Here is a 14,826-nt window from a genome sequence, read left to right on the forward strand (position 1 = left end):
CCTCCCGCCTCCTGCCCAGGAGCAGAGTAGCCCTCAGAGCAGCCCTGGGCCCCACGCCCCAAGACGGGCCTTCAGCGTTGGCAGTTGAAGCCTCACTGCCACCCACAGTCCCCGTGACTCCTGAGCCCCTCCCGCACTGGCGTTGCAGCCCCAGGTTCTGTGCACGTGCTCGTGGGCCCGTGTCTTCACTCAGCCAGCCTTGAAGAGCAGCCCAGGGCCCCTCCTGCGAGGAGCCAGGAGGTTGTCCCTGCCGAGGTCACTCGGCACGGCCACACAGCCTCCCATGGGCTTAGGGAGCTAAGCCAGGTGCAGTGGGCGTGAGTGGCCCTGAGGTCGTGTCTGCTGAGGCCTCCAGACACCAGGCAAGCTCATCCAGCCTGGGGGAAGCTTGGTCACTCGGCCAGATGGTCACTTCAGCCTCGTGAGGGGCTCCCTGCCAAGGTGTCAGTGTCCACGGGCTGCCGGTGCTGCCCTGGGTGGAGATCTGGACCGGTCACAGCTCAGCCTGTGTAAGCAGGGACTGCAGGCCTGGCAGCCGGAGCCCAGGGTGGGATGAGGTGGGCTCGCTGCCGAGCCCCGGGGCACCGGGAAGCCTGACTCTGCAGCCCAGGCTCTGACACGGACTTGTTCTCTGCTGTGGTTGCTTCTCAGACAAGTGATGGAGCAGCAGCACCAACAGCGCCAGGAGTCTCTCGAGAGAAGAGCCTCGGCCACAGGTGAGAGCATCCTGCCCCTGCCAGGGCCGTCCCTTCCCTCCGCCTGGGACATGCTGGGCAGTCGGCGGCCCACTGCTGAGCGCACGGGCCCCAGAGGGCGCCCCAGAGGGCGCCAGCCTCACTCCATGTTTCTGACTCGGAACTGACCCTGTTGCTGTGTCAGCTCTTCCCCTTCACGCTGGCCTACCCGGCTCCCTGCCCGGCCTCCAGGCACGCAGGCCCGGTCCCTGCAGGCCCACCACCCTGTGAGCACCCCTCCTGCAGCTCGTTTTCTCGGGGCCGCCGCCTCCCTCACACCCGTGCCCCTTCACCAGACTTCACTCCTGTCCCGGCGTGGTTGTCCTTCCCTAAGGAAGGTTTCCGTGGCTTTTGGCCAGCTGGAGCCCCTCCCCACAGGTCAGGGTAGCACTGTGTGCCTGCTCTTGTGGCACCTGTCACCCTCCGCAGTGACAGATGTGCAGTCGTCCGTGTGATTGGCTCACTGCTCCCCACCAGGCCGTGAGCTCTGAGAGCATGCAGCCCGCGGCCACTGGTCCCCAGCGCCCTGCGCAGGGCCCGGCAGGCAGCAGAGACTCAGGTGGTGGACGAGGGGCAGGGACGGGACTGCACAGCCCACGGCGCCGCTCCTGGACATGTGCCCCTGTCGGCCCTGCAGCCGTCCCCCGAGGCCAAGGGGGCCAGTCCCCATTGCATCTCGGGGGCTAATAGCTGCCAGTGCCTGGGAGGGTGCTGAGTACCGAGAAGGAGCAGAGGAGGAAAAAGAGATACCATTTGGGCACCAGAGGGCTTCCTCCCCTGGAAGACCACCGCTGAGCAGCAGGAAGTCGGTGGAGCTCGGGGGTGCAAAGCCAACATGTGCCATTGGGTTCAGCCAGGCCCCAGGTGTTGGGGGGCTGGGGCAGCAGCAGGCGCCTCCTGAGGGGCTTCTCATGCGACACTGGGTCGAGCCAGGCCCCAGGTGTCGGGGGCACTGGGGCAGCAGCAGGCGCCTCCTGAGGGGCTTCTTGGAAGAGGTGACCCTGAGCTGTTCCTCATCCGCAGAAGAGCTCCCCAGGAGGCTCCATCTGGGCCTGGGCACTCACTGAGCCCACTGCTGTGTTTTAGGACCCAGCCTCCCGCCGGGGCACCCCTCCTCTGCAGCCAGCGCCCCCCTCTCGTGTAGCGGCCCTCCACCCCCACCCCCACCCCCTGTCCCACCGCCACCCACAGGGGCCACCCCCCCGCCCCCACCCCCACTGCCGGCCGGAGGAGCCCAGGGCACCAGCCACGACGAGAGCTCCGTGTCTGGCCTGGCCGCCGCCCTGGCTGGAGCCAAGCTGAGACGGGTCCAGCGGGTGAGCATCGTGGGCCCCAGGGGGTGGGTGGAGGAGGACGAGGCTGGGGGCCCCTTCCTGCCGGGGGGAGCAGCACCGCCTTCCCCAACCAGACGGCGCCTCCTGCCGCCTCAGTCCCAGTTCCCTGGTTCCCAAGAGAATTGGGGTGGCACGGGGTGAGGCAGGAGCTGCCGCCCTCCTAGATGAGGAAACCGAGGGTCGGGCTTGTGAATGACTTGTCCAGAGCATGCAGGTCACCAGCTGCAGCTTGGACTCAGGCCCTGGGTCTCCTGAGTTTACATTCGTCAGCTTCCTCAGGCTCAGCTGGTCCTCCCAAGCCTTCCCCAGTGTCCTGGCAGGAGGAGCTTCTGGAAGAAGGCCGTGTGTGTGTTTGTGGGCTAAAGGGCACCTCTGATACAGAGTTGTGCCCCCTTGCCCCTCAGGTCATACCGGCCTCGTCAAGGCCGCTGACCGGGAGCCAGTGGACCTGGGGCGTATCTGCGAACAGTGACCTCCAGTCGACGGCGCCCCCTGGATTGTCTCCAGGGGGTGGGACTGGGGAGATGGGACCAGAGAGCCTGGCCTGGCCCCTTCCAGCTCTGCCGTCACACCCAGACCCTTTTCCCTTAAGTCACCGGCCTGAAGCACTGTCTCCCCTTAGCCAGAAGATGCGTCTGGAGGCTCCAGTCCCAGCGGGCCCTCGAAGTCTGATGCCAACCGGGCCAGCAGTGGGGGTGGCGGTGGAGGCCTCATGGAAGAGATGAACAAGCTGCTGGCCAAGAGGTGAGTGTGTCGACTGACCAGCTCACCGCTTGTCAGGGGCTCCTGCGCCCAGGGCCTGGTCCAGGGCTGCGGGAGGTGGACAGCACCACCCTGCCCACCAGCAGCCACTGGCCCGGCTTCAGCCGAGCAGGGGGGACAGCACCACCCTCCCCACCAGCAGCCACTGGCCCGGCTTCAGCCGAGCAGGGGGGGACAGCACCACCCTCCCCACCAGCAGCCACTGGCCCCGGGCTTCAGCCGAGCAGGGGGACTGTCACTCAGGCTTTCCCTTCTCCGGGGTCAGTCTGAGACATCGAGCCAAAAGGAGTCCACTCAAGTCTAAAGCCTTCCTCATTTCAGTCTAACAAGTGTTTGTCTCAGAGTATCTGCCATGTCCCAGCCTCGTCCTGAGCAGAGAAAAATTTGAAGGTAATTTCAGAGATAAATTCTTAGGGAAAAAGAAAACGATTCCTCCTGGGGAATGGGTAATGACAGGGCCTGTCCTGTGAGGGGGTTACAGGGACCCCGGGAGGAGTGCCCGGGTGGCCCAGGGAGGAGCAGCAGCGCCCCCGCCCCTGGCCGGCTCTGGGGCCCAGGCCTCCACTCCCGTCTGCACTTGGTTGGTCCCCAGCTGGATCCCAAGCAGGCGGAACGATAGTCAGCTCCCTCTGGGGGCGTCACAGAGCGCGGGCTGTGCTTGTGGACGTGGGGTAGCAGCAGGCGTACGCTGACGGGGCCCCGTGCCTGGCTCACCCAGGCACCGCAGGACTGGGGAGCAAGTCTCGTCATGCAGGCAGGTTGGATTCCGTTCCAGGGGAGCCTCACGTTAAAAATAGTTTTTCTTTAAAAACGATATATGCACAGTCACCCCAAGTGCAACACCAGTGCACTTGGCCTTGATGGTTTAGACCAAACAGAGAGGAACTTTCTGAGAACAGGAAAAGGCCAGTGTGCCAGGAGCCAGGGAGACGCCAGATGGCTGGTGGCAGAGCCGGGCCCGCAGTGAACACACACCCCACACGACCGGCAAGGAGCTGTCATGCTGCCCCATGCAGCCCCGCTCAGCGCTGGGTGTCGAGTGGAGCCAATGAGGAGATGCCCTTGTGGGCTGTTTCTTTGAATGAAGGCCCTGGCAGAATTGCTGCCTCCTCCCTCCAAGGGCTGTCCCACACCCTTTCCCAGGCGGGGGCATCTTGCCCACAGGTGGTCGGCACAGGAAATCTCCACGGGACTGGAGGGGCCTGGTCTGCTGTGTTTTCTTGGAAGACAACCTGGCTCTGAGCAGGCACAGTGTCACGGGCACAGTGGCAGGCCAGGGAGGAGCCGGGGTGCTTGCACCCAGCATTGGAAATAAAGACCAGACAGCCAGCCCAGAAACAAATGCAGAGGCAGGACTGAGCAGGCACGCTGTAGGGAGGAAGATGTCGGGGACGATTCCTGGCTTTCTGGGAGGACCCGTCCTTCCCGGGATAAGCCGATGAAGAAGGGGCCCCCATGTGACTGCGGAGGCTGCAGCATGGGCTGGTCCCTCAACAGGGACAGCCCGCTGGTGGCCGTCACCCATCAGGCCAGTTTGCCCTTTGATGGGCAGCTCACTGTGAGCCCTTGAGCACTGTGTTCTGGCAGCTTCGGAGAGGCTGCTGCGTGTGGAATGAGAATTAGCCAGATGTCGGTGCCCAGTGTGGCCAGCAGAGAGCAGGTAGTTTTCAGGGTGTCTGAGCAGGGGCTCATCCCTGGGGGGTGCTGTCCTCACCAGAGGCGTCTGTCAGAGCCTTTCCTTCCTGAGCAGCTCTTTGCGGCGTCTGGGTTGGCAGGGTGTGGCTGCTGAGCTCCGAGGCAAGGGACTTCAGAGAGATAGGCAGGCTTCCTCCTCCCACAGGTGGCCCGCAGATGGGATGTCTGCAGAGTGACCTGTGGAGTTGGGGGCTCTCTCACCTCTCGCGGTCAGGCCTGGGTGTTCTGGGGCCATAGCTGTCACCCAGCTCTTCTGACCGGGACGGGGTGTGGACCAACCTTCTGCCCCTCAGGTGCTGTAGACAGAGATGCAAGTGTCCCCACACCCCCTGCCAGACCAGTTTGGCATCCAGGGTCCTGGGACCAGCACAGAAGGCCTGGACACTCACTCAGGCATCACCCCAGATAGCTGCCTGGACAAGTTACCTCCTTCACATGAAACGGGTTAGACCCCAGCAAGGGGCCTCTGAGGACCAAGCTGTGTCCGCACAGAAGAGGTGTCCAGTCAGTGTGGAAACCTCTGGGGCTGATGGTGTGTTTTCTCCCTTCTGTGTTAGGAGAAAAGCAGCCTCCCAGACAGACAAGCCGGCGGACAAGAAGGAAGACGAAAGCCAAACAGTAAGTGCGCCCACCCCCGGCCTGCCCAGCTTCCCGTGCCACGTGGGCACACCAGGCCCCACGGTGCCCAGGGTTGGACAGTCACGTCATGGATCCTTTACTGGGCGATTATAGGAGGGCGGGGGACTCCTGTCCATCCCCCTGCACCACGGAGCAGGTCGGCACTCACTGAGCGTCTGGCAGCCTCGTGGGGGAGGCAGGTGGGAGGCAGAGAAGCAGGATCCAGCCAGGAGTGTCATGACAAGGGGGCCTGGAGCCTGGGAAGCTCAGACACACGGACAAGTCTCCTCCTCGACAGACTCGGGTACAGTCACGGTAGGGGGTGTCTGCTTCAAGACCAGGGCTGTTCCTATTTGTTTCTACTCCTAAAAGACGTCACTCGAGTCCATCGATTCCAGCAAAGCCTCGGATGAGCTTGGCAAAGGACCCCGAGCCTCAGGCGCTTGTCCGGACGGATCAGGATCCTGGAGTCCCATCTGTCCACCCAGAACTCCACATGCCTGCCTCCACCTAGCGCGGCTAAGGCTTTTGTCCTGTGTGCTAAGCTTTCCCTGTACAAGCAGGTTCCTGCTGAAACCACTAGGTTTCGACCTTGACCGCAGACAGCATACAGGTCGCATCTCAGTGGCAGGGGGAGACAAAAGAAACATGGCCACCCAGTGCCAGGGCATGCTCACTGCCGTGCCACTGGACGAGGCTCGCCAGGCGAGGCCCAGGGCTCCAGCCCTGCCAGCGGCCTTCCCACCTCCTCACCCCCAACTTAGGCACACGCAGCCCCCTCGGCCCCCACAGCCGACTCCTCCCCAGTCTGCGTATCTTTGCATTAGCATTGTTCCCTGAGAAATGGTCTCCCAGACCCCAGACTAGGTAAGGCTCCCTGCAGCTTGGTCCCTGGGCGCCTCTCCCCGCTGTGCTTCTGCTCCACTCTCAGCACACATATTTATCTCGTTTACTCGCGCCTTGCTGCCAGATTGTGAGCCCTGCGAGGACCACGCGTGCATATTCCACTGTCCGCGTGCCTTGCACCAAGTATGGAGTCCATCCAGCTGACTCCGCTTGAATGTCTCCAAGTGCAGAGGCCTGTGTGGCCAGGAGCTCAGGGGTAGTCACAGGCCTCCAAAGACTGGTGGATTCCAGCCAGCACCGCCAGCCCCAGCTCCGTGGGCTCTAGGAAGAAAAGGAGTGGAAGTGCTCAGTCGTATCCGACTCTTTGCAACCCCATGGACTGTAGCCCACCAGGTTCCTCTGTCCGTGGGATTCTCCAGGCAGGAATAGTGGAGTGAGTTGCCATTCCCTTCTCCAGGAGATCTTCCCAAGCCAGGAACCGAACCTAGGTCTCTGGCATTGTAGGTAGATCCTTCACTGTCTGAGCCACTAGGAAAAGAGTAGGTTTCAAATCCCAGGGTTCCAGGAGAAATCTTTGACCCCAAGGGTAGAGTTTTCCTCCTCTGACTCCCCTTTCTCTGTAGGCCTCCAGGCTGCTGCTTTGGTCGCGTGTGGTCGGGAGGCCCCGCCCACATGGGAGCAGCCTCTTCCAGGGCCGGGACAGTCCCACACCCAGAGCGAGTGCCATGTGGCCAGGGACACCGGCAGCTGGCTTTTCTTGTTTCTTTTTTTTTTGGCTGTACTACACATGGATCTTAGTTCCCCAACCAGGGACCGAACCTGGGCCCTCAGCAGTGAAAGCAGTCAGTCTTTACCACTGGACCTCCAGGGGAGTCCCTGGCTTTTTCGTTTCTATACTTTTCAGTGTTTTCCAGATCTTCACTGAAGGTGTCCAAGGTTTCAAGAAGGAAATGTGGAGCCCTCCACGTTTGGGAGAACCCCACACCCCCGAATGTGGAGTCAGGTGGCTTGGGCAGGGCTACTGCCCCTTGCTGGCTGCGGGGCTACTGCCCCTTGCTGGCTGCGGGGCTCTGAGAATGTGTCCCAGCCATGAAGAGCACAGGCTGCGAGGCGGCAGGGGCCGGGGGGCCTCTTCCCGGCTTGCAACTGAGGCCAAACTTTCCTTTATATAGGGAGCAGTCTTATTAGTTACTTTTGAAATAATAGGATAATGTTAAAATTTTTTTCTGATTTATTGTCCAGTTACTGTAATTTCACCCATAATGTCTCCCACTCTGGCATGTTTCCTTTGGGTCCTGGTCCCCAGGCACATGTGTTGATTTCCATAATTTCATTAACTCCACTCTCTCACAGCGAGAGGCCTGGGAGATCTTCCTAGGGTCTTCCTGGGGGTCTTCCTCTGGAGACCCACAGCCTAGCACATTCTTTTGCCCCTGAATCAGCGACTCCGAGAATTCTCTTCATGCACCCCACAAATACGGGGGTTCCTGATGGTCGCGAGGTCAGTGCTCAGTGTGGAGGCCAGGGGTGAGTAGTCGTCCTGACTCGTCCGCTGTGTCTCCCTGCAGCCTTCTTCCCCAACTGCTGTGCGGTGGACCACCTCCCTGCACCACCTGGGGTTTTCACTAGTGAAGCACAATGATTGTCTCACTGTAGAAGTAACACTCGTTCACTGGATAATTTGGAAAACTGCGGTCTCCTAGATGACCTGGCCTGAAGGTCCCCACCCAGCCGGCCTTCCTAACCAGATCGACAGCAGAGCCTTCTCTTCCGTTTCAGGAAGAGCCCAGCAACTCTCCATCTCCAGGGACCCGAGCAGCCAGCCAGCAGCTCCCCAACTCGTCAGGTAAGGGGCCCCACCCTGCCTGCACCAGGTGTGGGGTCTTAGAGTGGGAGGGGCTCTCACAGAAAGACAATCTGACCCCCATGGCCTCCCCCATGGGCGGATGAGCAGAGAGGCTGTGCTGGCGGGGCGCCCTGCCATCTTGCACGGAAGCCCCTCCGGCCCCCGTCAGCAGCCGCCTGTAGTCGGATCCTGAGCACGTGCAGGACACTCTGGGGGAGAGAGCGCCCTGTCCAGCTGTTTCCCCAGCGGGTCTGCCCACACCTAGGAGGGGTGGGGGAGATGGGCCCGGAGGCTCAGCTTCCTGGCCTTGGGCCCTGCTCTGAAGAGGAGCATGTAAATGCCGCAGTCGTGCTCCTTGCAAAACACCAGGGAGCCTTGCTCACTGAGCAGTCAGCCAGATGAGGCCTGCAAAGCAGACGCCGCGAACCTATCCTGGTGCAAGCTCTGGAGCGGTGTGGTCAGAAGAGCGCCTTCAGGCTCTGTGGTGGAGAGAGGCCGCTGCATTTGGCCCCTCAGTCATTCAACAAACGTCTCAGGGTCTGCTCTGAGCCAGGCCTGTGCTCCCGAGCGTGTGGTGGGGGTGGGGGGACAGAGAGAAAATAGGCCGCCCCACCCCAGCCAGTGGCGAGAGGCTCATGCCCGCTGTTGGCAGCTCGCTGGGGCACGGCTCTGCGGCCACCTGGGCCTCACGTCCTGCCCCTCTGCTGGCTCATCGGCCTCCCTGTGAGGCTGGGTTCCGTGGCCTCTCCTCAGGCAGTGCCACAATTCTTGGTGAGTGTCACATCCCAGTAGAGGGACTGTGAGTTCGCAGTTAGAAGCTCAGTGCGTGTAAGCGGTACGCCCAGGGCCACGTGCCGAAGCTCGGGTGTGGTCCTGCTCCCAGGTCCGCCCTGCAGGCTCAGTGAAGGTGTGCCCGTGGCCTCCAGGCTCAGCTCAGAGTGGCTGGCCCCTGCTGCCCCAGGGAACTTTCCCTTCTGCCTCTCTGCTCATCCTGCCAAGTCAGGGAACTCATTCACTTCAGTGGACCTCTTGTAGTAAAGTGAAATGCAATTAAAGAGCACTTGAAAAAGGAAAGACAAATCAACTTCCAAGGCCAGGTTGGGAAAGAGCTAGCAGCAGTGTGTGGGGAAAGCCACGGAGCCCAGGGACAGCGGGGACACTGGCTCCCAAAGGCAGGCGTGGGCTGCGCTGAGAGTGCAGGCAAGGGGCTTCCTGTACCCGCCCGGCCCACTGCTGGGGGCAGGCTGCTTCTGGAGGTCCTGGTTCAGAGCTTCCCTGCCCAGCCGGCGCACATTCCAAGGAAAGCCCTAGCCATGGGGAGAGGACTTGAAACCAGGTCAACCGAGTCGTGGGAGCAGGGGCTCCCATCCTGAGTTGGGGAGACGCAGGTGCCAGGCCTGCGAGGGCCACCTGGGCCACGGGAGCTGGGGCGGGGCCATCTGCCTAGGATGCTGCGGGGCGTGGGGCCACGGGCGCACTCCCAGCCCTGAGGTGCTTCGTCCGTGCCGTGCACCGACAGAGGCCAGCCGGAAGCCCTGGGAGCGGAGCGGCTCAGCGGAGAAGCCCGTGTCCTCCTCGCTGTCCAGGTGAGCCGCCCCAGAAGCCCGCACTGCCCCTGGGGTGGAGGCCCAGGCAGGCCTCGGCGCCAACTCACCTCTGCTTCATTCTGCCCACTGCATAGAACCCCATCTGTGGCCAAGAGCCCCGAAGCTAAGAGCCCCCTGCAGTCGCAGCCTCACTCTAGGTACCGAACCTCCTGTCTCTGGGACCTCCTCTGTCCCCTCCCGTGACTAACACCCCAGCCCCTGCCTCGTTGTGGTCTAACAGCTGTCTCTGGGAGAGGGCGGGCTGTGCGTCGTGAGGGACAGGGCAGACCAGCTCCTCCTCACCCTCGTCGGTGGGGGGCTGTGGAGGTGCAGTCCCAGCTCTGGGCTCACCAGCCGGGACGCCCAGCTAGCCAGGGGGCGTCTGCAGCCTCCTCCGCTCACTCCACCCCCTGTGGAGGTCTGCTCACCCACCGCAGGGCGGTCAAGCATGGATGGCAGCCGCATGCAGCAAGTCCCCCTCACCAGCCCTCGCTGCGCCCCGCGGCCTGCTGTCCCGGGGCTGGCCCCGCACCGCCCTCCTCTGCTTCCTCTGCATCTTTCCAGGGAGATACTGGCCACGTTTCCCAAATCAAAAGCTGACATGATAACGGGATGGGTTGTTTGCAACAGAGGTCGCTCAAAAAAACCTCAGGCAATCAGATCGTAACCACGGGCCGAGTGTCGCCTGAATGTGCAGGCTTCTAGAGCCCGCACTAAGGGGTGTCTCCAACGTCCGTCACAAATAGGAGGGAACAGCCCAGAGCAGGTGGCGCTTGGTCCTGGTCTGGCCGAGTCAGCCAAGAGACAGCTCTGGCCAGCCCTGCGGGAGTGGTGAAGACAGACACAGGTGCTCAGGGAGGGCCGTCCCAGTGTCGGCCAGGGCTCATGTGGGGCCCGAGTCAGCCAGCTTCTCGGCCAGGCCTGAGGTCCCTGCCTGCACGGAACTTGTCTCCGTGTGCAAAGACCCATAGACAAGACAACCATGCGTTCCCACAGGTGCTCGGAGGAAGACACTGAGGGTCCCGTGGTCGGCAGTGCCAGGCACAGAGGGGCTTCAGCGAGGGGGCTTCTCAGAGGCAGTGTTTGAGCAGACACAGATGAGGGGACCCCGCCCTGCAGAGAGTATGGGGGCAGACTTGCAAGCTGAAAGAGCGGTGAATGCTAAGGCCCCAAGCCTGCCACCAGCCTGGCGAGTTCAGAGAACAGAAAGCAGAGCAGCATGGCTGACAAGCATAGGGCGTGGGGAGGGCGGAGGAAGGCACACTGAGGGGGCAAGCCTGGGTTTGTCCACGTACAGGCTGCGTTCTGTGTGCCCTGGGCCAGGGCGCCATGATGCAGTGCCTCTCTGGCCCGCTCGCCTGGCTGGAGGCAGGAGGTGAACCCATCAGGCGGGAGCCAGAGCAGGGCCCGGGAGGTGAGGCGGGCAGGGCCAGCCTGCAGCCCTTGGCGGAGGTGGCTGCTTCCTGCTGGTGGAGCAAGAACAGGCTGCCAAGTTTCGAGCAGCCAGGCATCCCTTTCAGGGCGAGAACACTGTCCAACGCGTTCCCACTGGGATAGCAAGTTCTGCAGCTCCAAGCCAGAGCGCTTCCTAGACTCACAGATGGTGCCCTGGGGGCAGCCGCTGTAGGGCCCGCAGAGATGTTGGGGTCACTGTCGGGGTGGTGGGGGGCTGTTCAGAGGGGAGGACCAAGGCCCAGAGAGGTGACGTGGTTTGTCCAGGTGCCCTGGAAAATTGCTCTTGAAACAAGGACTTGAACCTACATCAGGGAAGGGGACCTCTTTCCCTACCAGGATCCAAAATTACATACTCAGTCAGGACCACATTTGGCCTCTTTACTGAATTCATCCAGAAACGTGCAGGAGCACCTTGTTTTTTTATTTTTTAATCCAGGTATGTGCACTGGACCACTAAAATTTTATTTACATGGCATTCAGTGGTTTTTTAATCCAGCTTTCCTGAGATATAATTGACATCTAACGTTGTGTGAGTTCAAGGTACACAGCACGATGACTTCATGTGTTAGATGCTGTAAATGATTACCGCGGGCAGGCAGGTTAAAATGTCCGTGACCTCGCACAGTCATACCTCTGTGTATGCGGTGAGAACTTGCAGACCTTGCTGCGCTCCTCCCAAGTCCGCAACACAGCACCGCCAGCCGCAGCCACCGTGCCATCCGTTCACCCCCACGGCCTGTCTGCCTCGTTACTGCAGCTGTGCGCCCCTCGACTGCCTCACCCCTGGCAGCCACCAGGCCAGTCTCTGTTTCCATGAGTTTGGCTTTTCGAGATTTTTTTATTTTGTATTGAAGTATAGCCGATGAACAAGAAACGTTGTGAGAGTTTCAGCTGCACAGTGAAGGGACTCAGCCATACCTACGCTTGTGTCCCTTCTCCCCAGACTCCCCTCTCACCCAGGCTGCCAGTGCCCTGAGCAGAGCTCCCCGTGCTCTCCCCAGACTCCCCTCTCACCTAGGCTGCCAGTGCCCTGAGCAGAGCTCCCCGTGCTCTCCCCAGACTCCCCTCTCACCCAGGCTGCCAGTGCCCTGAGCAGAGCTCCCCGTGCTCTCCCTCAGACTCCCCTCTCATCCAGGCTGCCACATGGCCCTGAGCAGAGGTCCCTGTGCTGCACAGGAGGACCCTGTTGTTCACCCATTTTAAATACGGGCTTTTCTGGATTTTACGTATAAGTGAGATCATGCAGCATTTGTCTCTCTCTGGCTTGCTTACTCAGCGCCATGTCCATGTTGTCACAAACGGCAGGACTTCCTTCTTTCTCGTCGTGGAATACTTCATTATATAAATGTGTGTGACGTGTACCTATACATGTACACGTGTGTGCACACACACCCACGTAGATACAGATAGGACATCATCTCCATCCACTCAGCAGTCCGTGGGCGCTCAGGTGGTCTCCATGTCGTGGCAGTTGTGAACAGCGCCACAGCGGACGTGGGGTGCGGCTGTCTGCTGGGAGCAGCGAGCTCGTTCCCTTCGGCTGTGTCCCCAGAAGGGGGATCGCTGGCCCACGTGGAGGCCACTCCACGCTGTCCTCCGTCACAGCGCACCGGCGCTTCAGCGTCCTGCTGGTTCTCCTCCGCTGCGGAGGACCCCAGCCTGACCAATCAGTACAGTGACGCCTGGTGGTCGTGCCAGTTCCCCCGGTGTGTGCCTGCCGGCTGTCACGTGTCCACTCCCCAGTCAGTGTGTGCCTGCCGGCTGTCACGTGTGTGTCCGCCGGCTGTCACGTGTGTGTCCGCTGTCACATGTCCACTCCCCCCAGTCAGTGTGTGTCTGCCGGCTGTCGGGTCCATGATCCCTGTAGGCGGCTCTGGCCACATCATTTCCCTGACCCTGCCTCTCTCTCCACATGGGGAGAGAGATTGAATCCAGAAAGTGCTCCCTCGGCACCGTGATTCTCCTTTGAAAGGCCAGGTGAAAGCATTTGCCAAGATTTTCTTCTTTTTTTTTTAACCATGCTGTGCTGCTTGTGGGATCTTAGTTCCCCAACCAGGGATCGAACCTGGGCCCTGGCAGTGAAAACACCAAGTCCTAACCACCGAACCACCAGAGAAGCCCCTGTTGAGACTTGCCAGGGAGGATTTGTGTGCAGGAAACATTAAATTTCAAGCCAGCTAAGCTTAGTTCAGAAATGTCAGAGAAGGACAGTCCCCAGAACCAAACCCTCTGCCTGAGAAGAGCAAAACCTGATGCAGAGCCGGTTGCCAACACCAGGGCCGCTGGTTCGTGTCAGACGTAGGTTACTCTGGGCTGAGCAGTTGTCTCCTGTTTCATGCCAGCATCACTGGTTTCCCCAGGCTGTGGTCTAGCCAGGATCAGAGCCCTTACTCTGAGAACCAGCTTATCAGCATCCTTTTCCCAGGGGAGGGAGCGTGTGGCTCGGAATGCCGTCCACGCGTGGGCGCTTCCGTGTGAGCACCGTCAAGTCGGGAGACCCCAGGTCCTGATGCTTGGGTTCGGAAACATGGTCACGGTACCCAAGAGGCCCTCTCAAGGTGGAGACGGGGCGTGAGAGTCCTTCTGAAGCACCAAAGCAGCAGCATTTGAAGAGGGCGGAGCAGGCCCTCAGTGGGCAAGCACTGGGGCGCCCACGTGCCTCTCGAGCTCAGCCCCCCGGTGCCCTCTCCCCAGGATGAAGCCGGCAGGGAGTGTCAACGACGTGGCCCTGGATGCCTTAGACTTGGACCGGATGAAACAGGTGGGCGGGTCTGTCTGGAGAGTCTGAAGGAGCTGGGCCGGGGGTGACAGCGGGTGAGGAGGACGGGGGCGGGGAGCCACATGCAGCCTCAATGCCCCTGCCCCGTCTTCACCAGGAAGGGGCTCTGGGCCCTCCCAGCCTGCCTCTGGGTGGGTCCGCCCTGGCTTTGCCCAAGTATTTCTGAGGCATCGCAGGATGTCCCATCCCCCCTCACACACACCCTTCCCCAGTGGGAGGGCAGCTGAGAACACAGAGGGACATGGCTCTGAAGGGAGCCCGGCCTCCCCTGCCCGTGACCATTGCCAGCTTCACCCTGAGGCCCTGCTCCCAACAGGAGATCCTCGAGGAGGTGGTCCGGGAGCTTCACAAAGTGAAGGAGGAGATCATCGACGGTGAGTGGCAGGGCGCCCCCCACCCTGACCCCCGCCACGGGGCAGCACCCAGCCAGGCTCACGCCTTGGGGAGGGCAGGGGTGCCTGTGCCCAGGGCTGCAAGCCAGGGGTCAGGAGGGCCCAGCCAGTGAGGCCATCCTGGGCCGAGAGGCTGAGGGTTTGTGTTGAGGGGTTTTGTTCTTCCTCCCCACAGCCCACACCAGCCTCCCAGTTCTCTGGTTGGGCAGACTGAGGCGGCCCAGACAGATTAAGGAACTTGTCCAAGTGTGAGCACGTGTTCACGGTCTGCACCTCCGTCTGACCCCACCCCCCAGGCTCCCTCCTGGATGAGCCAGTGGTGGGAAGGGTGCGTTCGCTAGTCCAGAGCAGCTTTGAACCATCCGTTATTTATCTTAGTATCCTGTGGATTTAGATCACTCTCTTTATTCTGCTGCTTCCGATCCCCGAGTTTGGGGCTACAGGGGGCAACTGTTGCCTTCCCAGAGGCTAGAGGGCCCCAGAAGACACAGAACTGCCTAAGGGCCTGACCAAGTCCACAGCCCACTAGGCACTGCTGGCCTGGGGAGCAGGCGTGCAGCTCCAGAGGGCAGGGCCTCGTCCCAGTGAATCACATCCATCTGTCCACTCCCCACCGGAGCCTTTGAAACAGCCGGCTCAGATCTGGAGCCAGAGGAAAAGGAAAGGTGTGGGCCAGGCTGGCTAAGCCCACAGAGCAGGGAGGCGGGGTCTGGGAGCCAGCAGACTGGGACTCCTGCCCAGGGCTGGGTGATCAGCCACGCCCTGTCCTTGATCCAACA

The 14,826-nt window shown here is 61.3% G+C and overlaps 1 protein-coding gene across 16 annotated transcripts in view; it reads left to right on the forward strand.

Annotated features, from left to right (window-relative positions):
* Window positions 1-14,826, forward strand: part of EVL (Enah/Vasp-like) — a 108,710-nt gene that overhangs the window by 93,139 nt on the left and 745 nt on the right. For 3 of the 16 annotated variants that reach the window (XM_070775709.1, XM_070775705.1, XM_070775710.1), the window contains exons 5-14: window positions 652-716; window positions 1,821-2,050; window positions 2,691-2,812; window positions 5,083-5,143; window positions 7,769-7,835; window positions 9,283-9,421; window positions 9,517-9,579; window positions 13,571-13,637; window positions 13,972-14,029; window positions 14,223-14,811. In XM_070775709.1, coding sequence (XP_070631810.1) covers window positions 652-716; window positions 1,821-2,050; window positions 2,691-2,812; window positions 5,083-5,143; window positions 7,769-7,835; window positions 9,283-9,421; window positions 9,517-9,579; window positions 13,571-13,637; window positions 13,972-14,029; window positions 14,223-14,299 — 949 coding nt within the window. In that variant the 3' untranslated portion in view covers window positions 14,300-14,811. The other 13 variants (XM_070775702.1, XM_070775701.1, XM_070775699.1 and 10 more) reach the window with 12 other exon arrangements.

Source organism: Bos indicus, chromosome 21 (genome assembly GCF_029378745.1).
Source record: "Bos indicus isolate NIAB-ARS_2022 breed Sahiwal x Tharparkar chromosome 21, NIAB-ARS_B.indTharparkar_mat_pri_1.0, whole genome shotgun sequence".
Taxonomy (NCBI): Eukaryota; Metazoa; Chordata; class Mammalia; order Artiodactyla; family Bovidae; genus Bos; species Bos indicus.